The sequence below is a fragment of the Festucalex cinctus genome, chromosome 1 (genome assembly GCF_051991245.1).
Source record: "Festucalex cinctus isolate MCC-2025b chromosome 1, RoL_Fcin_1.0, whole genome shotgun sequence".
NCBI lineage: Eukaryota > Metazoa > Chordata > Actinopteri > Syngnathiformes > Syngnathidae > Festucalex > Festucalex cinctus.
The window spans coordinates 56239476-56266843 of NC_135411.1; the positions used below are offsets into that span (position 1 = coordinate 56239476).

The following is a 27368-nucleotide window of genomic DNA, read 5'->3' on the forward strand; positions in this document are numbered from 1 at the left end:
CAAGAAAATGGATGGATGGAAGAAACAAAATTAAATCAAGGCAAGGAATAAGAGTCACACACACATAATTATGCTAAATGAAGTACATTTTATTTTTGTTCTTTTTAGTACATAATCATTTTAGAAACATAAGACTTTTCAAGCAAAAAGATCTACCAGGTAACAAACATATGTACACACAGAAAACGTCGAAAAGTTGAAATGTACAAACACTCAGTGCGACCTGGTAGGGAAAACTGGCAGGCAAGTTACTTAATATATATATTTATAAAACCTTGAAAAATGAATCAAACAAAAACAAGTTACAAATCGTGTCAAAGTGGAACTTGTGAACAGGACTCAATAATGAAACTAGTAGTAGTAAAAGTAGTAGTAGTAGTAGTAGTAGTAGTATTTGCTACTGGAGTGGTGCGCCACTCGTGTTCACAATGTGGTAGAAAGAATATAAAATGGTAGTTTTCTTTATGTTTAAATCATATCTCAAGGCTGATGGGTGAAAAAAAAAAAAGCGCTTGGCTTTGCAGGCGTGTCATCCATCCTTGTAAGGCGTCAAAAGCAAAAAGGTGCGGCACTACACGGTAGTGTTCCTTCCTTCAGTCTCTTGTAACACTCATCTTAGGATGCGCGTCCACCCAATCCCAAGAGAGACAATGGCACACCAACAGTATGAAAAATATTGAAACTTGCAGGGAGGAATGATGGTGACAAAAAATATAGCAGCTGGTGAGCATAGCTTAGTACATCTGAGGTGAAACTAAAAAAAAGAGGAATGCATTTATTAAACAAAAATGAAATAAGGATACAAACAAAATACAGGCAGTGACAGGCTGATTTGAAAGGAAAAACAAGTTGAAATACTCTCTTAAAATGACAATAAATCTAAAAAAAATAATTCAGTGGCGGAAGTTTTTTTTTTTTTTTTCTTCTTTTTTTCAAAAGGCCATCATTAAAAACAGATGTGCTTTCAATTCCATTCCTGTCATATAAATATCCATTGTGTGGTTCATTTGGCCACTTGAAGTGCTTGGGACACACTCATCTACATTCTTAAAAGTCAAAAGAAAAAACACAATTGATTCCAATGGGAAATGGAGCGGTGCATCATTTGAACAGGCCTGAATAAATACCAGGAGAGGTTTTGAGCAGGCCTGAAGGATAAATTAAATTAGGCAACTTAGAAATCAAATGAAAGATGGTGGCACTTTTTTTTTTTTTGCCTGAAACTAGAACAAAACAAAAGGTGTGACAATACCTACAAAAAGTACAAACAATAAATAAAAATAAATGAATTCCCTTCAGATTTGATCTACTTTTAAATGTTAGTTTTCAGGAGAGGATCCCAAAGTCTTTTGAAATAAAAGGCTTAGGTTTCTTCATATACGTTTTTCTTAATAATAAAGTCCATCTGTGACAGAATTACTTCATTCAATTGTCTGCTTGTTTTGTTACAGACAACACACGTTTCACTTGACTGCGTCTAACAAGCCGTCCACAAACATCAAACACGAACTCGGCTTAAACAACAAGTCAATCCGAATCCACTGAACAATGTTGGAAACGGGCCGACACACAAACGGCATCTTTAAGTAAACACCTGCATCTTTTTGTTGGCCTCGGGGATTTTCGGAATTTGGGTCTGGGCGGAGCCGGCGACGGCGGGGCTGGGCGTGGAGTCCGACCAGTCGGACACGCACTGAGGGGAGGGGCTCGACCAGGGCTCGGGCGACTCGGGCGAGGGGGTCAGGTAGGGGTGCTCGGTGGGGAGGTGCAGGTAATGCTTGGGCGTGGCGTCGAGCGCAGACGAGTAGCTGTGCTGCGAGGGCGGGGTGGGGTAATCCTCCGCCGAGCCCGGCTGGGGAGGCGGGGCTTGGGCGGGCGTGGCCTGCGGGAAGAAGGGCGGCGGCTGCGGGGCTTGGGAGCTCTGCGGCGTGGGGGGCGTGGACGCCGCCATGCGGCCCATATTCTGCGGGCCGCTGACGGGGTGGCTCATGATCTGCTGCTCGCTGATGGAGGGCAGCTTGACGGGGCTGACGCTGGGCGTGGCGGCGACCGGCGTGGGTTGCAACATGGCGCCGCGGTACATCTGCTGCTGGTGCAGCAGCATGTTCTGCTGCTGCGGCGGCGGCATGCTCTGCACCAGGTTGACCACCTGCTGGCCGCACTGAAGGGCGGGCGCCCGGTTGTGCCAGTCGAAGGGCACGCTGACCGGGCTCACCAGGCCCATGTTGAGCCCCATCTGGCCCGACGGACTCAGCACGTAGCCGGGCCCGCCGTCCGATACCATGGACACGCGGCCCTGCAGGGCCATGCCGCCGTTGCCCAGGTCGTTGAGCTGCGCCAGGGATACGGCGAAGGGACCGCCGCCGGCGTGCACCATGGGCGTGCTTGGGACCGACATGGACGAATGGAAGAGCCCCGGGGACGGCATGGCCACCGGGGACGTGGGGTTGGTGATGTAGCCAGCGTTGCTGGCGCCGCCGTGGGGCGAGTCCAGCGAGTCGACCGGCGACAGGGTGACCGAGCTCTCCAGCAGGGCGCTCTGCATGTCCAAGGTCAGCTTCTTGTTGCGGGCCTTGGCCGAGTCCTTCAGACCGCCGGCGTGCTGGCCCGCCAGGCCGGCGCCCTTCGCCCCTGGCCGGCGGTTCTTCTTGCCCTGCGGGGTGGTCTTCAAACTGGGCAGGAAGGCACTGGGTGGGCACATGAGGGGCGACAGGGTGTGGCCGCCGGGGAGGTGGAGTCCGCCGGGCCCGCCGTGGCCCTGGGGACTCCGCACGGTGTTGTACTCGTCCAGGAGCTGCACGATGTCGTGGTGCATTCGCTCCTGCGCGATGTCTCGGGGCAGCCTGTCCATGTGGTCCGTGATCTCGCGGTTGGCAAAGTGAGCCAGCAGGACTTTGATGGCCTCGCAGCTTCCCTCGCGAGCCGCAAGGAAGAGAGGCGTCTCCTCCTGGACAAAACACATAAGGTTTTTTTTAGTATTAGGTGTCCATCACTTTTCAATGACTTTGTCATAATCTTTCACTTGATTTTCAATTTAATATAAAAGTCGACCAACCAGCCAAAAATAAGCAGATTTATTTTTTTTTATTATTATTTTTTAATATTTATTTATTTGCAGCTTCTGCAGCAACGGCCATCTCCACCGGTGCGGGCAAAAGTATTCCTGGTATTTTGTTGTCAAATTAAACATTTCATTTACCACGTTGCGTGGCAGGAGCATAATCCGTGTGTCATTCGTTCAGTCGTTTTTCCAAACAAAATGGGAAGTACAAAAACAAAGAAATGACTTGTTTTCTCAATATTCGTTCAAAAAACCAAAATGAAGAAAACGGAGAACGACTCGTTTTCTGATTTTGAGCACAAATGGAAACTGGGGAACACGAACAACGGCCACTTTGGGGCATTTCATCCAGTTTGGATAGTAGCTTTTGACACAAGTTGCGTGACCCAGAAGCGATTTTTTTTTTAAATCTGGCTCGCGATCATACACTGATATGTATATATTACTTGATAAGTGCTAAAAGAAAAAGGGGGTCTTAAAAACTTGTTAAAAAATAATTACCACCCAGTTAACCACCAATCCCAAGCATGAATGTAAATGAAAAATGAAAATATATGATGAATGAAAAAGCATTTATCATAAAGTAAAAATCATACCAAAATGAAAAAACATATATAATGGGATTTTTTTTTTTTTTAAATTAATGTGGATTTCCATTATCGCAGGTAGTTTTTGGAACGTAACACCCATGATAAACGAGGGAACACTGTATTAACCAGGAACTAATTCCATGACTTTTCCAAAACTGTACCGAAAATATTATTTTTCCATAACTTGTCAAGAAACTGTCAAATGCATTTAGCGGCGGCCATACCTTAAGATCTTGCATGTCTTTGTTTGCGCCATTCTTCAGCAAAGCAACAGTCGCGTCCACATTGTTAACAGCAGCAGCCCAGTGCAAGGCAGATTTACCTGAGGGAGAACACAAGTTCCGGTCAACAGTTGTGACTCAACAAGTCCCGAGCCAATATTAGCTCTTTTGAAATGAGCAAATATTGATAAGCAAAGCAGCTGCTTACCCAGTTCATCAACTGCATTGACATCCGCATGGCAAGTGATGAGTTCCTCCACCATTCCTTCCACCGCCAGGCGGGCGGCCAGGATGAGTGCTGTGGAGCCGTCGTACATGCGTGAATCAAGATCTGTGGCCCTGTTTCGGATCAGGATCTACGAGGACAGAAAGGTGGGTTGGCATCTTTTCTTCTTTTCTCATACTTTTAAGATAACTTCTTACAAAGTTTTGTCATTTTGATGTGTACCTGGAACACTCCCTGCGCATCCGCAGCCACGGCGGCATGCAGGGGCGAACGCCCGGTGTTGTCCTGAGCATTGGCGTCCGCCCCGGCGTCCAGGAGTCTCTTAGCGGCATCAGCGCGGGCATAGCGGGCAGCCAGGTGGAGCGCCGTCTCGCCCGTGCGATCTGTTTGGGCGGCGAGAGAGGCGCCCTGATAGATGAGGTCGGAGATGATGTTGGCCGAGCACTCCTCGCTCTCCTCCTCCTCGGTGATTTCGGGCTCCAGGCCGCCGCCGCAAAATGACGCCAGCATCAGCGGAGTAAAACCATCTATTAAAAAAAATAGTCAAGTTAATATAGAAATAGATGATAAAGATTTGATTAGCTAGTTACAGAAGACATATATAACAGATAGCTAAATAGATAGCTAGATAGATATCAGCATCAGTGGTCTAAAACTATCTAGTAAAATGGTAGTGAGTTAATGTAGATATAGATAATATGGACTTGATTAGCTAGCTTGCTAGCTTTTGAAATACATTACCAAGCTAGCTCCAGTTGATTGATAGACAGACAGACAGACAGATAGATACAACTATCTAGTAAAATGGTTGTGAGTTAATGTAGATATAAACATATACTTGATTAGCTAGCTAGCTAGCGAAATAAACTACCAAGCTAGCTCCATTAGATAGATAGACAGATGGATGGATAGATAGATAGATAGATAGATAGAACTATCTAGTAAAATGGTAGTGAGTTGATGTAGATTATAGACTTGATTAGCTAGCTAGCTAGCGAAATACACTACCAAGCTAGCTCCAGTAGATAGATAGATAGATAGATAGATAGATAGACAGATATACAGACAGACAGACAGACAAGCTGCATCCAGTATGTGTGTTGAAATATTTCTATTTCTCACTACCAACCTGGACCTCGAACGTTAACGTCCATGCAGTCACTTTCAAACTCCCCTTGCGGCGGCGTGAGTGCCATGGTGGGCGGGACACGGATGTCTGCTGCTGCCAGGTGATGTTGCGTCCACTGCCGGCTGTCCACGGCATCCTCGCCATCTGAGAGCATGCTTGGCTCCTCCATCTAAAAACACCCAGCAGAGACGTCAATGTCACAAATCAAGCGCTGTACTCTTAGCCGCACGTGTGGATTCATTTGACCTTCAATCTTTTGGGTTCTGGGCATTCGGCGTCCATCCACTGGTCGCTGTGATCTCCAAGCAGAGACTCCTCAACCGTTTTGGGCATATGTCTGATAATGATATAGAGGAGTATGAAAAACTGGGATCAAAGGAACCATCCATCGATCCAATGCGAAGCACTTTCAGATTCATTGTCATGTATGAAAAGTGCTCTATAAATAAAGTTTGACTGATGTAGTCCGTGGATCTTACTTCATTCCGAGAGCATCCTGGCCCACCGGCTCCCTTCGGTTCTTGTTGCTGCCGGGATCCTTCTTGAGGAAGAAACCCTCGGGGAACCACAGCGTGCTGTGCTCACGCTTCCTCCGGGAAATCAGCATGCCGAACACCATGATGATCAGCAGGAAAAGCGAGGCTATGCTGACCAGCATCAGCTTGCCCCATTGAGGAATGGGGTCCGGTTCGTCCACAATCTTTTCTCCTGCGCAGGCAAAGGAGTGATTGCAGACGTGCCTCGTGGTTCCTGCTGAGCTACTTATGTGCGCCTGTACCCACCACGGACTTCTTTGAGCGGGTACGGGAATCGGAGCATTTCAACGGCCGACAGGGCTCCGAGGTAGTCCGCTGCGCTCTCAGCCGATGGGAAGCAGTCATCAGTACACAAGCGGTTGTCTATTTCCAGGTACACTATGGAGCTGTCAAACAAGAGACTGTTATTCGCTGACTGACTTCTCTAAAACAATTGTTCTAAAAGTACCACTGACGGAACACGGGCTCCCTCTAGTGTTACAGAGTAGACCGAAATGCATTTTTTTGAGGCTGATGCCAATACCGATTATTGGCGGAAAAAAAATACTGATGACCGATTAATCTGCCGATTATTTAAAAATAAATATAATGCATACAATTAACCCCTTCCTCAATTCCTTTTCAATGGGTGCCACTTACGCACAAACTTTCACTACTAAGATTCTCTGCTTTGAGTGACAAATTCGAAGAAAAAAAAATTCAGTAAGTATACAAGGCTATTGTATAGATTTGTGTCAATAATAAAACCATTCTTGTTTACAACTGTTGTAAAGCATGAACATTTTCTTTTATATATTTTTATCGTGTTATTTTCATTTCATATTTAAGTCTTAGGACTTACTGGGCTAACCTGGGACCACGGGAATTCTATTTCGTGCCATGTCATGTGGAAACGTGTGTTAAGACAAAAAAAAAAAAAAAAAAAATCCTTGGATGTTTACAACCTTGAATTTTGAGAAAAGTACGTCTTTGAATCCTTGAAATATCAACTTATAATATAATGTAACTTGAAAGGACATTTACAAAATAAAAAAAAAATAAGAACGTAAAATAAGAATAGAATCAACTAAATAAAATAATAGCAACTGAAAAAACAGTAAGAACAAATACTGACTTCTCCTGTGCTTTTTGGCCTCTTGGGGGCAGTGTGGTGCCATGCATCCATGGCGTACACACTTAAAGTGAGTACACAAGAAAGTTGCGATTGAATTCTATTAAAATAACGTGTTTTTCACACATTGGGAAGAATTTGTGCCTTTGCGTAGTGTTATCTTATCTGTGAGTATGTGTTCCCTCAAGATTTGTGTGTGGAAATTTGCTATTTGAAGGAAAAACACTCCCAAAGTCGATGCTAACTACCTGTTAGCATTTGCTGACTTCCTATTAGTGCTAGACAAGCGATGTTTTAAAAACAAAGCATGTTTTGTATTTAAATATACAGCGGATGTAATTCTTAAGGTCGTTGTGTATTTAGTTTTACAGTTAACTCCAACTGCGGTGTCATTAAACAGCTTAAAGGACGCTAAGGGACAACAGAATAACCAGAATAACAAACGCCACACACTTGTTAGTTGCTAATGCTACGCAAGCAAAATGGTGCCTTCAGGGTACTTCCACAGCGTCGTAAACTTCGGTTTTGTTCGATAATGTTTTAAGGGGAAAATAATCGATTGTTTTGGCTGATGTTAGAAGGATAATCATCGGCCGATTAATCGGTCGAGCCCTGCTACAGAGCAAAAAATTGGAGACTCACGACATACCCAATGATCTCCTGCTGAGGCTGCAGCTCCCGCTTGAGGCGCGCCTCCCGTCGGGTGTAGGGCCGGATCATAGCCTCGCCGTTGTGGTCCAGCCGGAAGCGCAGCGTGGTGTGAAGGATGGCGCTCAGCTTGAGCAGGAAGGCCGTGCTGGTGCGGAGAAGCTCCTCCGGAGGCAGCAGTACCACCAGAACCAAGGCGCCGTCCACGATGTCTTCGGGGACCTTTTGAGCGCAGTCCAGCCCGTCCCAGCCGCACTCCTCTGTGTTGCAGCCTTGGTCGCACAGGCCGTCGGCGTAGTGGTCGATACAGTAGGTCTCGTAGATGGGGCTGAAAAAGAAGATTGACATCAATCTGTCAGTCAGAACAGGATATGATGTCCTGTGTACAGATCTGTACATTTGCATCCAGTTTTAAATCATGATCATTAATTAGTATCCAGGAATCCAAGTTAATCAGGCCGTACTCAAGATACATTGCAAATGCATATATTTGCACCCCTAGTGGTGCTGACACCCTTGCCCCTCTGCCTAAAGTGCCCTTTGGAAAGTTTGTTTTTTCAGGTCAATCAAAATCATAATTAAAATTAGGGCTGGGTATTGCCACCAACCTCACGATACGATACGTATCACGATACAGGGGCCACGATACGATACGTATCGCGATACATATGTATCCCAAATAAGGCACATTTTATTTTATTTTAAAAATAGGTATACTGAGACACGTGCCATTCTTCCTCTGCTTTCATTTTTCTTAGCAAGACAAAGTGTCCAATCACCGGTGAGCTATTTTTGCATTAATTGAAGGCAATTAACTTCAAAGACGCTGCTGGTTTTGATTTTTTAGGTACAATGCAAGCCGCAAAGGCAAACGTGAACTGCCGATTTAAAGTTAACGAGCAATATCGATTCTGACGCCTGCGTATCGATACGTGTATGGTGATGAGGCCCGCAACGATATATTGCCGTATCGATTTTTTGAGCACACCCCTAAGCAAAATCAAATCAATTTGGCTTTGGGTCAAACAAAAGTCAATCAAGCTAATTTTGTTGTTAGAATAGAAGTAAATACTCCAAAGGAAACACAAGTTGCCATGTTGGTTGAGGAGAAAAACTCACTTGCAAACTTTCTCCTTGGTTTTGCAGTCAAAGTTGTCATACAAGCATTCGGCGTTGTTGCACGACTCGTCACACTGGCTGTTGTTGAAGACCCGCCAGCAGCGGGGGTCGGCGCAGCGGGCCCAGGGGTTGACGGCCAGGGAGCAGTCGCCGCCATCCCAGCGGCACGCCAACGTGCTGCACTCCTTGTCGCACACGCCGTCGTTGGCTTTGCTGTGGCAGTCGGCCAGCGGGCACGCCAGCGCCGGGGCCTCGTTGACGCGGCCGGCCTGCTCGCAGCGTTTGCCCGTCCAGCCGCTGGCGCACTGGCAGTGGAAGAACGGGAAAGCCGTCTCCTCGGTGCACAGGCCGCCGTTGCGACACGGCTGCGAGGAGCAGCCTTCGTTGCTGCGGTGGGCGCACTGCGGTCCGCCGTAACCGGGCAGGCAGGTGCAGCGCGCCCCGCGCGTGGTGAGGGCGCAGCTTCCGCCGTTGTAGCAGGACAACTCACGGCAGGACATGCTTCGCTCGCAATTGGGGCCCGTGTAACCCTGCACATGACAAGCACAATCATCTTTATTGGCAAGGTATGTTTAAACACACAAAAATACAGTAGTTGGAGTCACTCATGTATAATAAGATAGATTTAAGAAATACAGCATTTGAATATTGACACTTTGGGAGATGTGATTTGGATGCGATCCTCTGCTTTTTTGGCTTTTGTGATCAGGCCAAAGCAAAATAGTGTCACTTTGGCGACATCTTGTGGAATTTTGGTAGTGTGGTTGTTGAATTCAGTGATGGTGTTTTTTATACATAACTTTTATTACTGTGTAAATTCCAAAAAGTGACTAATAGCGTTTGTGTAGAGTGCTCGTCCACATATTTGTCAGCTCATGTATGACATCATGTCAATTTGATCTAGCATGTTATTTATGATTTATGATGTTGATGATCTTAAAGAGCTTTGACATCATCTTGTAACATCTACAAACATTACAAAGGGGCATCAAAAAGATTTTTGCTATTTGTGGCAGGTCTTAGTCCCTAACCCTTGCACCTAATGTGAGTTCACTGTTTATATATTTAGGCCAATTACATAAATGGGTCCAAAATTGTGGCAATACGAGCGATAGACCGATTATCGGCCAGGCCGATTATCAGTGCCAATTATAGGGGTGTGAATTGCCTAGTACCTGACGATTCGATTCGTATCACGATTCACAGGTCACGATTCGATTCGATGCCGATTAATCCCGATACGAATTTATAAGTCGATTGTTGCGATTTTTTTCATTCAAATTTAGAAAATACTAATCAGTAAGCTTGTAGAGTGTAAGATTTATATGAAAATGTATTATTTATTTATCTGAAATTTCAGTCTTATAGAGGTTGTAATCTGTTTCATGTTTGAACAGCATTAAAATAAAATATTAAGGCTTAATGTTCCGTTCATATAACATTCTTCCATGCTCAAGGTGCGAATCCTAACCCGAAGTCAGACGTTTTGTTGAATATTTTTCCATTAAAAATGGAAGTTGAAAAATCGATTCACACACACACACAAAAAAAAAAAAAAAAAAAAAAAGGCAATGATGATAAGACGTTGAATCGGTAAGACTACCGAATGAACAATTCTGAGCTCTAAAAAAAATAAAAAATAAAATAAAAAAAAATAAAATCGATTTTTTTTTTTAATCGATTCGAGAATCGCGCGATGTAGTATTGCGATATATCGCCGAATCGATTTTTTTTAACACCCCTAATTGGCGTTGGCATTTTGACAAATATCAATTGACAAATATCGGCTTTTTTAACGAATCTGAAGGCCGATGAAGCTGGAATCTCACTGAGCGGCGAATGCTTGCGAATGTGGCAAATTGTGCTTTCATCAGAATTTGAGAGATGTTTATAGACAGTTTTTACTTGTCACAAAGAAATGTTGAACACGTTCAGACAATTTTTCACTGTGAAGATCTTTAGAGACCTTTATGAACCCTGACGAAAACCCCAAATTAGCTAAATTTTTTCATATATATATATATATATGTGTATATATATATATATATATATATATATATATATATATATATATATATATATATATATATATATATATATATATCTTTTTAGTGCAGTTTAATTTTCACAAGGCATGTTTTGGCCCTTCTTAATTATCATCAGTGATGTTTTGGCACTTCTAATTTTCTGTTTAAAATCCACGCTAATGGTCAGATGAAGGGGAACGTAATATGCTTGTGAAGCAAGTCAATATGCGGAGAAACTCAATATGTGCGTGCATTAGCAAATAAGTGCCTCAATATTAAGTGTTGTTAGAGATTGTAGGTTGTTGATATGCACAATATTGTGCTTTTTTTTTTTTTTTTTTTTTAGTATGAGCTCATTTTTTTACAATATTGTGACCTTTTTTTAATATTGCCAACCTCCCCGCAATATTGTGATAATCATCGTATCGTGAGCTTCATATCGTGATAATATGGTATCGTGATGTTTGGATATTGTCCCTAATATAAAGTGTTGACATTTTGAAAAGTTGTTTTACCACACATGCTTAATGGCATTTTCACAAAGGTAATTTTTTAATATTTGATGATAATATTTTCTCTTTTACAGCAAATGATTATTGGCTTGAAATATCGGTGATCAACCTCCCTGTCTACTAATAATCGGTATTGGTATCGGCCCTGAAAAATATGTATCTGTCTATCATTAGGCAATACTGATCATAACTCAATCAACATATCATGTGCACACAAATAATAAGTGCATTAATGTGGTCAATAAGGAGTCACTTACAAGCTGACATGTACACGTGTAGCCAACAACAGAACTCGATGCAGAGCACGCTCCTCCGTTTTGACAAGGCTGAGATTCGCATGAACTGAACCTGTTCTGGCACCTTCGACCTAAAACACCAAAAACAAAAACAAAACACACACAAAGATCAATCACGAGCACAGACCTTCGTCAAGGAATTAAGATTTCAATTCTTAACGAAACAAGCTGCATGTGGGAATTTTGCAGAACATTGCAAGTTCACTGAATCCTTTCATGTCTGTTTGTTTCACAGAAACAGGAATAACCTAATTTGTTTAAAAAAAAAATCCCAATATATAATTTATTTAGTGTATTTAAAATATATTTCTTAACCAGGACAGAGGCTTATCTAACCTGTGAAGCCGGCCTTGCAGACACATTGATAGTCATTGGGCATCTGGATGCAGTCCAGGCTGTTGGAGGGGCTGCAGGGGTTTGACAGGCATTCGTTGATGTCCCCCTCGCACCGTTCGCCGATAAACCCGGGCGGACAATTGCAGCGGTACCCGCCCACTCGGTCCACGCAGGTGCCGTTGTTGAGGCACTTGGCGGGAGCGCCGCGAGGCCTCATGGGCGGGGCGCAGTCATCTTCGTTGATCTCGCAGAGGACACCTTGAAGGGAGACGATTATTACAGTTACTACCGTAATTTCCGGACTATAAGATTCTACTTTTTTTCACTTGCATTCGATCCTGTGGCTAAGACAAAGGTGAGGCTTATCCACCAGGGGGCAACGGCACACTATAAAGGAAGTGCAAGCTCGCCAGTGAGCCCATGTAAAGTAGCAGAGAGCGAGATAGCTTGTGCCACCATTATGGAAAAGAAACCGAGAAGTGCATATATGCTGTATTTAAGTTAAAGGCAATTTACCGGTTTGAATCTGACACTGACAAAGAGGAAGAGGAGGGTTTTGGTTTTGAGAGCGACAACAAAGGAGAGAGTGTGGCTCACGGGGCCCTTCTGGGCCTGTTTGTTTACGACACTGAGGGAGAGGACTTGAATAGTACGCAGGAGGAGGATGATGGCGTTAGAATTACGGAAACTTGTGCATAGATGGGAAAAGAGTGTGACAGTACTGGAAGACTACGTTGAGAAAAAAAAAAAAAAAAAGTAAGCTTCTAGCAGTATTAGAAGTCCTTTTACCGAATAAATTCACCTTTTTTATTGAACGACCCTCGTATTTGAGTCCTGAACATAAACTAATCAAGTGAAACACAGTAAGTAAAGAAGCTGACTGAGCCTGCCTTCTTGCCCGTGACCTCAACATGTCAAATATAGCGGTTGATGTCTTGTGTGGCCATACCCAGAGTGCCAGGAGGGCAGGAGCAGATGTAATGTCCGACAAGGTCGATGCACGTGCCTCCATTCTGGCAAGGATGAGACTGACATTCATTGATCTCCATGTCGCAGTTCTGACCCGTGAAACCTGGCATGCACTGGAAGGAAACACCAAGGAGAAATGGGATTATTACATGGCTTTAAAATATGATATGATGTAATAATTTATTTGAATAATCTACTCACATCACACTGGTATCCCCCAACGTATCCCCTGCAGGTGGCGCCATTGCGGCAGGGTTTGTCCTCGCAGTGGTCCACTTGGCTCTCGCAGTAGCTGCCGGTGTAGTCGCTGGGACACTTGCAGTAGTGCGTGTTGCCCGTGTTGACGCAGTGGCCACCGTGGTGGCACAGCTCGTCCGTCTGGAGTCCTATAGCGACACGAGAAGCGGACGTGAGCCACGCCGCTGCATGGCAAAAAAAGGAGGAGGCGCGCACAAATGACGAAACTCGACCTCTTTGGCGAGCCGCTGTCTCACAGGAGAGCCTGGGAATGTCGCAGTAACGTCCAGACCAGCCGTGAGTGCACTCACAGACGAAGGCCGAATCTTTCTGGCGACAGCGTCCTCCGTTCTGGCATGGAGAGGAACGCCTGCACCAGTCCACTGGGGTCTAGGAGCACAGGATAAAAGCAACCAGCTGTTTCTATTAGCACTCAAGACTTTTTTGTTTTTTTTCTTTTCGTAGGTGTACCTGACAGCGCGTGCCAGCGTAGCCTTTGGGGCAAGTGCATCGGAAGGACTCCAGGGCATCCTGACAGAGACCCCCGTTGAGGCAAGGCTGCGAGTCGCACTCGTTGACCTCATACTGGCAGTGCGAGCCGGTGAAGCCTGAGCGGCACGTACAGGAGTAGCCGTTGATCTTATCCGTGCACGTCCCTCCGTTGAAGCATGAGCTGCAAACGTGGAAATAAGTCACGTTAAGTCACACTTTACATTACATTAGGTTTGTGAACAATTAAAAAAAAAAAGGTCACTTGTAATTTGTTTTCCACCCTCGATACTGTGATTGTGACTTAATATGCAATTATTTTTAAAGGTCCTCTTTCCATGATTTTTTTTAAACACAAGCAAATACATTAATTACAATAAACAATATCAGATTTATACAGGCTTAGGGAATCCAGGTCCAGAAAGTAAAAATCCTGAAAGAGGTGCTTCTACCTCAACAGGTGGAGACGAGCTCGTTTGTCAGTTGAGAAGAAGCACCTGCGACTAAAGCCAATCTGTGGCAGGGTTTTTACTTTGTGGAACTCGATTTACATGTTTTAGTCCATGAGCCATGAATTAATATGAAAGTTTATTTACCTACGTCAATCAGAGTTGTTAACTAAAACACTTGGACTTGAAGTCTTTTAAGTTTTCACTACGACGACGTCACAAAATTCTACCAAACAAGTGTGGCGTAAACACAAGTCAGTAAGTCACAAGTCAGATTACAATGACGCAAACAAATATGTGGCGTTCAATTTCTCATGTTCTACAAACCAATGATATGTAAACATGTGGACAGCACTTCTTAAGCACTGACCTTATCTAGACACCATATCAATAAATAAATGAATAAACAAAAAATATACATATTGTTGCTGTCCTGTGAAAAACACTTGTCTGTTTTTTTTTTAAACGTAATTGGGATGTCTGCATTCAGTTTCACCCCCAAAACATAAAAATGTAAAAAACTACAAAAATGGATGTGTCTGTGATTGGCTGGCAACCAGTTCAGGGTGTAACCCGCCTACTGCCCGAAGCCGGATGGGATAGGCTCCAGCACCCCCGTGACCCTTGTGAGGAGCTAGCAGTTAAGAAAATGGATGGATGGACGCAAGGGTTTTTCACAGGACAGCGACAATGGGGTATATGCCACAGAAGAGGCGGGACTTCAGACTTCCGTGATTTTGCACATGAGCTTTGATTCCGGTTCCGGGTTGCGACATGTGTGCCGCGTTCCAACACTCTCATCCCCCACCCCTGTGCCATGCTCGTGTCGGTTTTTGCGGGAGCGCGCAGGGCGTCTCAGCTCTCTGACGTGCTCCGGACAACTGATACACTACTCGCACCCATCGACAGGAACATGCAACCGAGGGGCACAAACTCGGAAGCACAAGAATTGAGACGCAGCCCACATGTCCGGAATTAAAGCTCATGTGCAGAAACAGTCCCGCCTCTTCCGTGACATTTTTTAGCTAAAAAAAAAATAAAGCCACCAAAATGAAGCATTTTTCTCCCCAAATTGCAGCCTTTGCTATTTGAAAATGGCATTTTACTACACTGTGATGTTATTTAGAATTTGAGTAATTGTTTATAACCCTACTTTTGCATGCACCAAACACTTCCTTTTCCTTTTTTTTTCCTTTTATTATTTTTTTGAACATATAAACAAATGAACAGCAGAAATAAAACAGAAAACAACAACAATCAAAAGAGAAGAAAATCCCAATAAAATAATCATTCAATCAATCATAACTTACATGTTCAAAAGGGAGTAGGAAGAAGTTAAAAACTTATCTAGTCCTACCCCTTTTACTCAATATATTTAAACTTATTTCATTATTAATACAATTTTAATTTACTAATTATTAAAAAAAAATAAAAAAAAATAAAATAATAATAATAATAATAAATCAAACACTTTGCTGCACCTGCATGATGTAATTATGTAATTATTACAAATATTTCATAATAAAATAATGAAGTAAAATCAAACCAGGACACCAAAATGCAACTTCTCAAAGCATTCACAAATTATTCCGTTGTATGAATGGCAATATGTGGATACACAGGATAACCGTATTCTTCATTCGTGTCTGGAAGCAACCCACCTTTCCGTGCAATCCGGTATGTTGGTTTCGCAGTGGATGCCAGTGAAGCCAGGCCTGCAGGTGCACGTGTAGGAGTTGACGTAATCGGTGCAAGAGCCGCCGTTCTTGCAGGGCAAACTCTGACATTCGTTGATCTCCAGAGCGCAGCGAGGCCCGGTGAAGCCCGGCAAGCAGCTGCAGTGGAAGGAGTTGACGCTGTCCGTGCACGATCCGCCGCTTAGGCATGGATCTGTGGAGGCAAAGGAAGTGAATGATGGCTTTGCGTTTGACAACACACACATCGACACTGTTGTGGCCACTCACTGGGTGAGCAGTCGTTGATGTCCGTGTCACAGGTGGGCCCGGTAAAACCGGGCCTGCAGGAGCATACGAAAGAACCGAGCGTGTTGGAGCAAGTGCCGCGGTTCTTGCATGGGCTCGATAGGCATTCGTTGATATCTCTGTTACACAGTTGCCCTGTGGACGGCAAAGAAATGAGTCATGATGAGGTCACAGTCTACAGATCAGAACACTTCCCCTCAGATTTCTCTGCGCCCACCTTGCCAACCGGGCTGGCAGTTGCACTGGTAGCCCAGGTAGTCTGGGGTGTGGGTACAGACGGCCTGATTTGCGCAGGGGTTCGGGGAGCAGGGGGTGAGCACTTCCGCGCACGTGGGTCCGCTGTACGGAAGCTCGCACAGACAGGTAAAGCTGGCAACTCCGTCGACACACGTGCCTTTGTTCAGGCAGGGACTTGACGCACATTCGTTGATGTTCACCTGGCACAGGTTACCTTGCGGAAGAACAATTCATCGATTGTAAATTTAACATCACATATAAGGTACTTGAGTTTTTGCGACCTGTCAGTGTAAACTTTTTTTTTTTTAAATGTTAGATGTATACAGGGGCGGCACGGTGGCTGACTGGTTAGCACGTCGCCTCCCAGTTCTGAGGACTCCGGTTCGAGTCCAGGCTTCGTCCATTCCTGGGTGGAGTTTGCATGTTCTCCCCGTGCCTGCGTGGGTCTTCTCCGGGTACTCCGGTCTCCTCCCACATTCCAAAGACATGCATGGCAGGTTAATTGGGCGCTCCGAATTGTCCCTAGGTGTGCTTGGTTGTTCGTCTTTGTGTGCCCTGCGATTGGCTGGCAACCAGTCCAGGGTGTCCCCCGCCTACTGCCCAGAGCCAGCTGAGATAGGCGCCAGCACCCCCCGCGACCCTTGTGAGGAATAAGCGGTCAAGAAAATGGATGGATGGATGAATAATTTATGGTTAGATCATGAAATTAACAAGTTTTAAAATTCTATTTATTGACTTTTTTCCAAATTTAATCTGATTCATCCTCACAGCATGGTGGCTGACTGGTTGGCACGTCTGCCTCCCAGTGCAGAGGTTGTGCGATCGAATTCAGGCCTCCGACCTTCCTGGGTGGAGGTTGCATGTTCTCCATGTTCATGCGTGGGTTTTCTCTGGGTACTCCAGTTTCCTCCCACATTCCAAAAAATATGCAAGGTAGGTTAATTGAGCACTATGAATTTTCCCAAGGTTGTTTATCTGTGTGTACCCTGCAATTGGACAACCAGTTGTGTACCCCACCTACTTCCTAAAGACAGCTGTGATAGGCTCCAGCATTCCCGCGGTCCTCATGAGGACACTGTGTACTTATCGTTTGGACTTCTTTTAACATAATCCGGTAGTTTTAAAACTAACATTTATAAGTTAATAACTGAGAATAACAGACTTGCTGTAACAGAAAGCTTCTATGTAACTGTATAAAGAAAATAAGTTGGGTGTCATCAAACTATTCAAGTTCGGGACAACTTGAGTTAACTTTTGAGTTCTGCTAATTTATTCGGGTTAACAGTGTTCTTCTGTTTAGTGTTGCACCGTGGCCTAACCTCTAAAGCCCTGGCGACACTTGCAGGTGAAACCATTAAGTTGGTCGATGCAGGTGCCGGCATTCTGGCAGGGGCTCGGCAAACAGTCGTTCCGGTCCAGGTCGCAGTTCTTTCCCACCCAGCCTGGCTCGCAGTCACAGCGGTAACTGCGTACAAGACAACAAAATCAATCCGTATTTTCCCTGAAGCAATCCGAAAGGCAAGCTCGCTTGCGTGCGTACCCGTTGATGTCATCCCTGCACGCCCCGTGGACACAGGGGCTGCTGCCGCACTCATCCACCTGTGAGTAACAGTACGGGGGTTTGAATCCCTCCGGGCACTGGCAGTGGAAGCCGTTCTCCTCGTCCACGCATGTGCCTCCATTGCGACAGGGGGTCGAGGCACACTCGTCTATCTCTACGTTACACTTGGGACCTGACAAGATAGTGAGTGTCAAGAATGCTGTGTAAAGGAAATGTAAATGTGTATGACAGGGACATCCAAACTTTTTCCACTGAGGGCAAAAAACCCCAATTAGCATTCGTGTGATATCTTGTAATATTCAAAATGTATTATTTTTAATCAATTGCATGTAACATTTGCTAGATACTTTTCAATCTTCAACTTGGGAAAAAAATAGTGTGATATCTTGAAACATTCAAATATGTTAAAAACACAACTCAAAAAGGGAGTGATGAATGCTGAAAAATAATTAAAAGTACTAAGGGGCATATTCACTAAAGGTTTGCGTCGCCTTTGCACTGTGCTAACCGTTAAAAATGGAGCAATTAGGGAGCGCCTAATTCACTAAATACGCACAGATGGGGAAATCCATCACGAAGTCCACTGCCGACCAGAATGCGCCAAGGTGCGCCGGTGTTATTTGCCCGTATATAAATTAGGTAATTTGCATACATTTGACGCAAAATATGCCTACCCCAATGCAAATGAGACTAATTGATATACAGCGTCTAATTCATTAACACCAGCGCTAATAGCCACACGGAGTTAGCGTGACGCAAATAACGTTTATGGAAAGCATGTATTAATCTGACGCACCTCGATTCCGGAGTCATGACAGCAGTGCATGCCATTTGCGGCCATTTGTAGGCGGGTTGTACCCTGAACTGGTTGCCAGCCATTTTACGCCAACCTCTGAAAATGTTTTTTTTTTTTTTTTAAACGATCGCACCAATAATTTGTACTTTATGAATGAATGACGTCGTTGTCGTCCTCTCTGCTCTGTACAGCTTAATGGCGCTCTAAACGCTTCCTCTCGGTCCAACCTCGCTTTCTGATTAATGTCATCTTTCTTGCAACTGTTGCTATAACAACCATGTTCTTGGCGCAAATCCACTGTCTTGTGTGGCAAATCAGGTGCAAATTTGCTCCAAGCTGTCAGTTTTGTGGGCGTGTTTGCGCTGGTATATGATTAGAGCAATATCCTTAGTGAATAGGTGGGTAACTGGTAGCAGACTGCGGGTGCAGTTGTGGTGCAATATTCCGCGCTATTACCTGACGCAGCACATTCTTAGTGAATATAGCCTTAAGTGTGACTGAAAACTTGTAACATTCAGTTTTTCTTTACATTTCTATTTTTAATGTAAAAAAATTGTGACAAATTTCTTTTTTTTTTCTCGTCATCTTCTGACACGTGCCATTTTAAAATGTATTATTAAAGTACGCCACAAGCCAATAAAAGAACAAACAAACTGGAGCGCAAATGGCATCGTGGCTGGACCTTGGACACCTATTGAATATAACCAAACTGAAAATGACTTACCGGTGAAGCCAGGCTTGCAAACGCAGTCGTAGCGGTTGATGCCATCTTTGCACATGCCGTAGTCACATGGGTTACTGGCACAATCGTCGAAATTGATCTCACAGTTGGTGCCTGTCGTGATAGCAATGTTTTCAATTCTTTCCCATCGCACACTTAAAGGGATTTCCATTAGAAAGTAAAGGATAATAATATAAAACCAAAGTTTCAAATGTAACTACGGTTCTATGAATCCCTAAGTGCAAGAGGTGGTGCTGAAAATGCTAAATGTTGGCTGTATACTTTAAAGGGATAGTGAGGTGAGATGAAATTGAGATTCATGTCAAAAAAGCAGAACTATCCCTTTAAGAGTATGTCAGCAATAGTTGTAAGTCTCGTACCTGATGTCCCGTGCTGGCACTGGCAGATGTATTTGTTGACCAGGTCCACGCACTTGCCTCCGTTCTGGCAAGGGTTGCTGTGGCACTCGTTGAGCTGGTTCTCGCAGCGGTAGCCCGTGTAGCCGGCGTCGCAGTTGCACGTGTAACTGGCGATGCCGTCCACGCACGTGCCGTGGTGACAGGGGTCGGGCTGGCAGTTGTTGATGTTGCTCTCGCAGAGTGTACCCTCATATCCTAACGAGAGCAGAACAGATTATCAATTGATGGGAATTGTTAACGTTCGAAACTATCGCCAAAACAGCCTCGACCTCACCCAGCTTCTTCATTTTCTAGTCCGCATTTGGGTCATGTATGAGCTGGAGCCTATTCCAGCTGACTATGGGCAGGCGGCAGTTATGGACAATTTAGAGTATGGTGTTAAAGTCAAGTAATGTGTGCCAGATCAGGCTTGCCTCATGAAATTATGTGTACTACTTGAGCAAATGAGCATGTGGCAGAAAATCTAGATTGAACATTTTAATACTTGTAACATTAAATACAGTATATTTAAATATTTGAATGCTACAGTTTTCCATGACTTCAGGTTTCAAATTAAATTTATTGTTAACATTATAAAGTGCGTAACGATCAATTGCAGGAGCAACTTTTTACTGTAAAATCATCACTTGGGCATGTTTGTTGACAACAATGCATTGTCAAAGAGCACATGCAACACTTAAAACTGGTCAATAATTTGTAAAAATTAACATACACATGGGGACTGACTAATAGTACAGATTCAGAAACAATATGAAATTGACCACATTTAAGCATAGGAGGTTTCAGCCCGAAAAGCCTCATCATATCAACTAATAATGTGGTGAGGTGACCATATATGTACATGTATCTGGTTTCAGTTACAATAGCGCTCCAAGGGAAACAATAACTACAATGCAGTCCATAAAAAAATATTAAATTCTTCAAATAAACTAACATAGAGCCTAAAGTGCTCCACCACTATTCTATTTCTCAATACTTACATTTCTAATGAATGTCCATTTCATCTGCTTAATTTGCAATTACAACAAACTTTTCCTCACGTTTGTCAATGGAAAAAAAAAGGGGGTCTTTGCAGCTTTGGATATGGATCTCCCTGGTTCCCATGACAACAGGTTGTCTGTGTGTCAGACAAGTGTTGGTTTGTTTGGTATGTGTACGGTGTGCTGCTGAGTTGGGCAAAGCAGCAAAGAAAAGTTCTACCCAAGGCCCCCCAGGCCCGCTTTTGTTCTCTGGAACAATGGCGGGCTGCAGCACGTCAAACAGAGCCACTTTACCATGCAGGGGAGGGGGGCTTGCAAATACAGGGAATACCAAGCAGCCTGCATTTGAAACAAAGAAACAGACACATCTATAGGGAAATGCCCAATATCAACACTTACCATCAAAACATATTTAACCACCGCTACCACAAAACCTTGGTGAGCTGATGCATTTTTTTATTTTTTATTTTTTTTTACTTCATATGACTGTCGGGCATGATGTATGTGAAGGAATGAGGGACGGGGACACCATAAGGTAGTGGGTGGGGTTTGAACAGATGAACAAACGAACAGATGTCGAGGTGATGACCAAGGTTCTTTTCTTGGCAAGTACTGGTGACCTTGTTGATCTTAAAAGAGGCGGTTCAGGGCGGATTAGTCAGTTTGCAGCGGTATAGATGACCCCCACCCAAAAAACAAACCCACAACAAGGGTTTTAGGCTCCTACCGAAATGCATAAACTTATAAACAAACTTACAAACTTACCCTCAGCACAGCGGCACTCGAAACCGTTGGGGCGGTCATAGCACTTGGCGCCGTTCTGGCAAGGTGTGCTGGCACACTCGTCAATGTCGATCTGACACATGGTGCCGGTGAAGCCTGGGACAGTCAAACACAGAGGCGACAGGTCAGAGGGCAGCTTCAAGGGCGGTTTTGTCCCTTTCTAGCGACGGGGGGGCAAAGGTCTCCGGCGTGGTCAGGGACGTCTGGCTCAGACTGGTTAAGGATGCATCATCTGGGCGCTGTTGGAAATCCCATGACCTTGATGGCATTTCAAGGTCACGGAAAGGAGCTAGTGCAAGGTGCGTTGACCAACTTGAATTGGTCATAATAAAAAAAAAAAAACTGCTTATAGTGTTGCTTTGAAAGCTTGAGAAACTGCATAGCCTTGAAATTGGTGGGCAAAGTGCCCAGATTGGGGGGGTGGGGGGGTGGGGGGGGGGGGGGGGTGAATTTCTGCAGTGGTAGCACGCTGCTCTGTTGATTAACAATGTGAGGATGGGTTGTGTGTTGGTGCTGATGGGAGGGGGGGGGGGGGGGGGGGGGTTGCTAGCAGAGGAGACAGCGGGATTGTTTTCTCTTTTGGCTGAACCACCCCACGCCCCCCCTCCATCTCCACCCTTTTCCTACATCAGCTCCACTGGCTCAATAGTGAGATGGGGAGGCAAAGGGGGGAGACGTCTGTCCCAGATGTAAATTGTGGACCTGGAAAAGAATCTCATTAGCAGGACTGCTGTTCCCCCCGTTCACCAGCAACACCAACAACAACCAGGACAGGTTGAGGGAGACTGCTGTCCTTTCTGCATTCCGAAGGGGAGGGGTTTGGGGGTCACAATAGTGTCTTTGTTTAGGCAAGAAGATAGGCAATCTCTTTTTTTTGTTATAAGCGCTGGGTCCAAAGACTCCAAACACTGCAGACTGGACTCATGTGACATCATGTGCACAGAAATGTGGATATGATGTATTTCGCTGTGTATTTTAGCTATTCACTGAAAAGAAAACTGAAATGAGGCCAGAAGAACTATTTTCCAAACTCGTCCTTTGCTATTTTTTGTCTTTAAGTCACAGTGTATCCTTCTCTACGTATGCATTGCAATGAAATATTTCATTTAATCACAAAATCATATTTATAATAAAGTGTAATATTGAGGTGTAATGCTAGGTTCAGTGCGAACACGAAATGTCGCGTTGCCCCACGTACTTTTATTAACAAGGGTGACTGACTACACCGGGGTTGTTTTTGAAAAAGAAAAACAAAGTTTGAACATTGCTAGTCAGTCTAGTGACTGGTGACAACCACCAGTCACTAGACTGACTAGCAATGTTCAAATGTTTAATGCTAAATGTTCAATGTTCAATGTTTAGCAGCCAACACAACGTTGGCTGCTAAATGCTATCTCGGTTGACAATGCAAGAGCTTGAAACAAGACAATCCAAACCCCCAACTAGCGAGAGAGAGAGAGAGAGAGAGAGAGAGAGAGAGAGAGAGAGAGAGAGAGAGAGAGAGAGAGAGAGAGAGAGAGAGAGAGAGAGAGAGAGTTCGCTAAACACGGAGCATGTTGTGTTTTTACGTGTTACGGCCGACAGTAACTGTTGCAAATTGGCATCGAATAATTGCGTGGCTTGATCACTGCTCTAGCAATATGCATTTGAATGATGCAAGCTCGAGGCATTAAAAGACACACAAATGGCAGCCAACTCAAACGAAAAAGACTTCCTGAGTTGGCCATGTAAATTTAGAAGAATCTCCACTCACCACTCAATAGAGTGAAACTGCAGTACATTTTCAAAACAACCTGATGTGTACTGCACACAAGGCAAACGCCGTCGCCTGACACAGAAGTATAACGAGGCCTGTACACTGTATATGGAAATGCACCAACAAAAACTCACATTTGGTCTGGCTGCAGTATAATGCCAGGTCAAAACTGACGTTTTTGTGATGCCTTTCTTAAAAAGTACTTTCTAAAATGTTCTCTTTGTGCCACACAGCCACCTGATGCTCTCGCATCCAGCGTTTTTCATTGTTTTGTTGTGGGCAGAGAAGTTATTAAAAACACCAATTATGTAAGGACACAGCTTTAAAATCCACTTTTCCCCCCATCCTTTACATTTGAAATGACAGACACTCATCTTACCAGGTTGGCAGGTGCATGTAAAGCCATTGACCAGATCCCGACAGATGCCATCGTTCACACACGGGTTGCTCTCGCAGTCATCTATGTCGATCTCACAGTATGTCCCCGTGTAGCCTACAAGACAAGTTGCATGTGAGTACACATATTAAAGAAGGATTCAAACAATCATTACTAGAACATTTGTGGGAAATAACAATTGTCCCTTTACTGTTGAGCTATATTCAGAACAGGCGCGCGGGCTAATCAAGTGGTCCTTGGGGGCAACCCACAGGCCCATATTGGTGACCCCTTTGTAAAAGTATTGTACTGCATGTTTATTTGTGTCTGGTGTCCGCTCTGCAGCATGGGAAAACGATTCTGTGAGAACCCCTTTTTTTTATTCTCTCATGGGGACCATACTGAACCATAGGGTCCGCTAACCTGAAATCCTAAAACGTTACTTTCCGAGGAGCATCGCAACACTCTTGGGGTCAATGTCCCATTCAACAGATGAATGCTATACATTTGCTGTTAGCAAACGTACTAAGAGCTCCCTCCATTGAGGTGAAGCAGAGTGTGGAAGCCTGCGGAGCGGCTAGCGTGGAATCCGAAATAATCAGCGACTCCACATGAGCTTTGCCAGGCTGCCTGACGATGAGGAGGGTAAAGGAGGAAGGGCCTGTCTCTGGAAAGAAAAAAAAAAGTGGGGGGAACTGAGGGGGAGGCTCTGGGAAAAGGCCTGCTTTCCCTCTCTGTGTGTATGAGGGTGCAAAGTGGAGCACAGAGGGGCCCTATTGTTCCGCTTCATTCCCACCACTCTACAACTCATTACTATTCACAGCACAGCGCTCCCCCTAACTGCTCGCCCTCTCTCACATCCAGTCCTATAGAGCCCACTCCCAGCTCTAATTTGTATAGTTCTCAAAACCCCGGGATGCATGTAGGACTGTGCGTGAGAGTTTCACTCTGGTTTTTGTCACCCCGAGTCCAAAACATCACTTTGTCCACACTAATACCCTCTTCTGTCTGGTTGTACAGTGCGCTGAGAGCAAGCAAGTAGCCTACCCCCTTGCCTTGCCCTCCGACTGCAATGGTACTCTATTACATCATAGCTCACTCAGATAATTCCTCCTCCTCCTCCTCCTCCTCCTCGGCTCCTGATACCTGGCATGCAGATGCAGGTGAACTCTCCGATGCGGTCGAGGCAAGTGGCGTCATTCTGACAAGGCATTGACAGACATTCATTGATGTCGATTTCGCAACGCGGGCCCGCGTACCCCCGGCCGCACTGACAGAGGAACGAGCCCTCGGTGTTCATGCACTTCCCAAAGTGCTCACATGGGTTGGCACCTGTGGGTCAAAAAGCGGATTTGAGAAAAACAGAGAGAAGCGAGGATGCGGGACTTAACGGGACAATAATGGCTACAATTCATTGACAAGCAGCAAGTAGCAGACATACCGATGGAGCATTCGTTCATGTCCTGGTTACAAGCACCTCCCACAAAGCCAGCGGGGCAGGTGCAAATGGCACGGCCGTTGAGGGGGTTGGTGTCACACACGGCTCCCTCGTTGCAGGGGTTGCTCACACATGCGTCCTCCAGGTGGCACAGCAAACCTAATGGAGAGGGGAAAATGAACGAATGCCCAATATTATACTGTATATTGAGCTAACACAACCTGATGGAATTTGATTATTTAGAGGGAAAATAATCCTCAGTACTCTTTTTGTGGCCCGATTAAAACGCATTGGCTCCTTTAGGTGTGTGTGACTTGGCTCGGGCAGGTGCAGCATAATGCAGTCACAAATGAAGAAGAGTTTCACAACTCCTGTTAAGTGACTCAGTAAGCTGCAGTAATATTGCTCATTTTCTTGCAGAGAATAAAGAATATAGGGAGTCCTCCAGTTCCAAACGAGTTCCGTTCCTACGCTGGCGATGTAGCCCGAATTTCCGCCTAAGTCGGATTTCACCACTAAAGTTGAAATCTACATCATAATACATTGTACAGTAATTTTAAAAAACACATTTGCTGCATCCGGAAGTTGCGAAAACCAATATTTTGTGTTTTCGCACGGATATTTATTGCTGACTGACGGCAATGAGGAGCTTGGAAACTTAAACACGGAAATGTGACACGCATGACGGCGAGCCGACCTGTTTGATGATCGCATGTTGCTGGAGGTAACAACACAACTTTAGATAACTTTAAAATGGCGTGATTGCTGTGGAAAATGTTAACAAAAAAGAAGGTGCTATGGATGAGCCACAGGCGTCGTAACGTCGAAACATCGTAGGTCGAGTATGTTGTAACTCGAGGACTCGCTGACATGACTCTAAGTAGTCTTATATTTTCTGTCTACCTGTGTTAATGTTTGTGTTCAAATATCTGTTGCTTAAAGCAGTGATTCACAACCAGTGTGCTGTGAGAGATCATCAGGTGTGCCACAGGGAATTATCCATTGTCAATTATTTTAACATAAAATTATTTTTCTATTAAAAAAATAAAAAATAAAAGTTACTTTATCTATGCTAGCCACAGAGTAACAGGCAGAAAAATCAAATGCTCTACCACTAGATGACAGAAGGTACATTTGTAACTTTTATATCCTGTTTTTGTGAATCATTTTGCAAAGTAGTGTGTTGTGAGGTTATTTTTACGATGTCAAATATGTGCCATGTCTCAATAAAGATTGGGAAACACCGGCTTAAAGGGTTATAACACATAGTATTTGTTAGCCTTTTCATCGTGTTTTGAATTGTTTGTAAGCATTAAGCTAGTAGAAGGCAATGTTATGTGGTTGTTTTACAGATACGAGTAATCCCCTTTGTTTTATGTTTAACTTGACAGTAAACCTCAACTGGGAGTGGCAATAAAGCCACATTTTTAAGGAAATATTTGTCAAACAGCTGCTTCTTGTGCAGTGAGTTGAGTTCAATGCCACCAAAAAGCAAAAAATCGTCCAAGAACAGCTCAAATCTCGAAAAACTCCAAATTTGGGTTAAGGTACCACTCCATTAAAATACAAAGTTGTAAAATACACACAGTATTATTATGTAATATATGAAATTAAATAAATGGTAAATTAATTATAGTGAAATTAAATAATAAAAGGAAAATGTTGAAATATATATTATGAATAAAATTTCACATAATTTATAAACACATTTTTTCACCTCATCTGACAAATTATGCGGCCCATCTGTCCTTTTTGAAAGTGAAATTCTGCACTTGCATGCCAAATTTTTCTCACTCCTTCCCAAAGTTCACATTCGTGTCACCATGTGATGCATTTGCTTACCCGTCTTCCCGACCGGGCACTCGCAGAAGAAGGAGGCAACTCGGTCGTGGCACGTGGCCCCGTTGAAGCAAACGGCTATGGCGCAGTCGTCGATGTTCTCGCTGCAGTCGTCCCCCGTCCAGCCGTTGACGCAGACGCACGTGTGCCCCCCGATGGTGTTAAAGCACGTTCCCCCGTTGTGGCAGGCGTTTGGCTGCATGAGACATTCGTTGACGTCCTCGGCGCAGTACTGGCCTACATGGCGTGGTGAGGTAGTGGTGTATTATTAGCTCACATTTGTCACATGTAGAGTTTTCTTAATACGATATGCTATACCTGTCCATTCAGGTGGGCACTGGCAGTTGTATGTGTTGACTCCATCCACACATATACCTCCATTCATACACTTATGGCCGGGGCAGTCATCCACGTTATTCTCACAGTTGAGTCCTTCGAAACCTGGAGTGGATGGAGAGAAAAGGGTTACACGACAAACAAACACATTAAGTCGCCCCTCGTTCTGCAACATAATCAATTAAACT

At 44.4% G+C, this 27368-nt stretch overlaps 1 protein-coding gene across 1 annotated transcript in view; it reads right to left on the reverse strand.

The window, feature by feature from the left end:
• Positions 1-68: 68 nt before the first annotated feature.
• Positions 69-27368, reverse strand: part of notch3 (notch receptor 3) — a 44906-nt gene continuing 17606 nt past the window's right edge. The window contains exons 5-33 of the mRNA XM_077496111.1: positions 27163-27285; positions 26848-27081; positions 25009-25164; positions 24714-24899; positions 23571-23684; positions 21418-21531; positions 19634-19867; positions 19257-19367; positions 17716-17908; positions 17495-17640; positions 16156-16389; positions 15921-16073; positions 15618-15846; positions 13490-13691; positions 13252-13408; positions 12983-13167; positions 12762-12894; positions 11813-12070; positions 11438-11547; positions 8642-9171; positions 7524-7850; positions 6010-6149; positions 5707-5935; positions 5474-5564; positions 5228-5396; positions 4321-4625; positions 4081-4228; positions 3876-3973; positions 69-2947 (exon numbers count right to left, since the gene is read on the reverse strand). Coding sequence (XP_077352237.1) covers positions 1583-2947; positions 3876-3973; positions 4081-4228; positions 4321-4625; positions 5228-5396; positions 5474-5564; positions 5707-5935; positions 6010-6149; positions 7524-7850; positions 8642-9171; positions 11438-11547; positions 11813-12070; positions 12762-12894; positions 12983-13167; positions 13252-13408; positions 13490-13691; positions 15618-15846; positions 15921-16073; positions 16156-16389; positions 17495-17640; positions 17716-17908; positions 19257-19367; positions 19634-19867; positions 21418-21531; positions 23571-23684; positions 24714-24899; positions 25009-25164; positions 26848-27081; positions 27163-27285 — 6674 coding nt within the window. The 3' untranslated portion in view covers positions 69-1582. The remainder of the gene's footprint in view (positions 2948-3875; positions 3974-4080; positions 4229-4320; positions 4626-5227; positions 5397-5473; positions 5565-5706; positions 5936-6009; positions 6150-7523; positions 7851-8641; positions 9172-11437; positions 11548-11812; positions 12071-12761; positions 12895-12982; positions 13168-13251; positions 13409-13489; positions 13692-15617; positions 15847-15920; positions 16074-16155; positions 16390-17494; positions 17641-17715; positions 17909-19256; positions 19368-19633; positions 19868-21417; positions 21532-23570; positions 23685-24713; positions 24900-25008; positions 25165-26847; positions 27082-27162; positions 27286-27368) is intronic.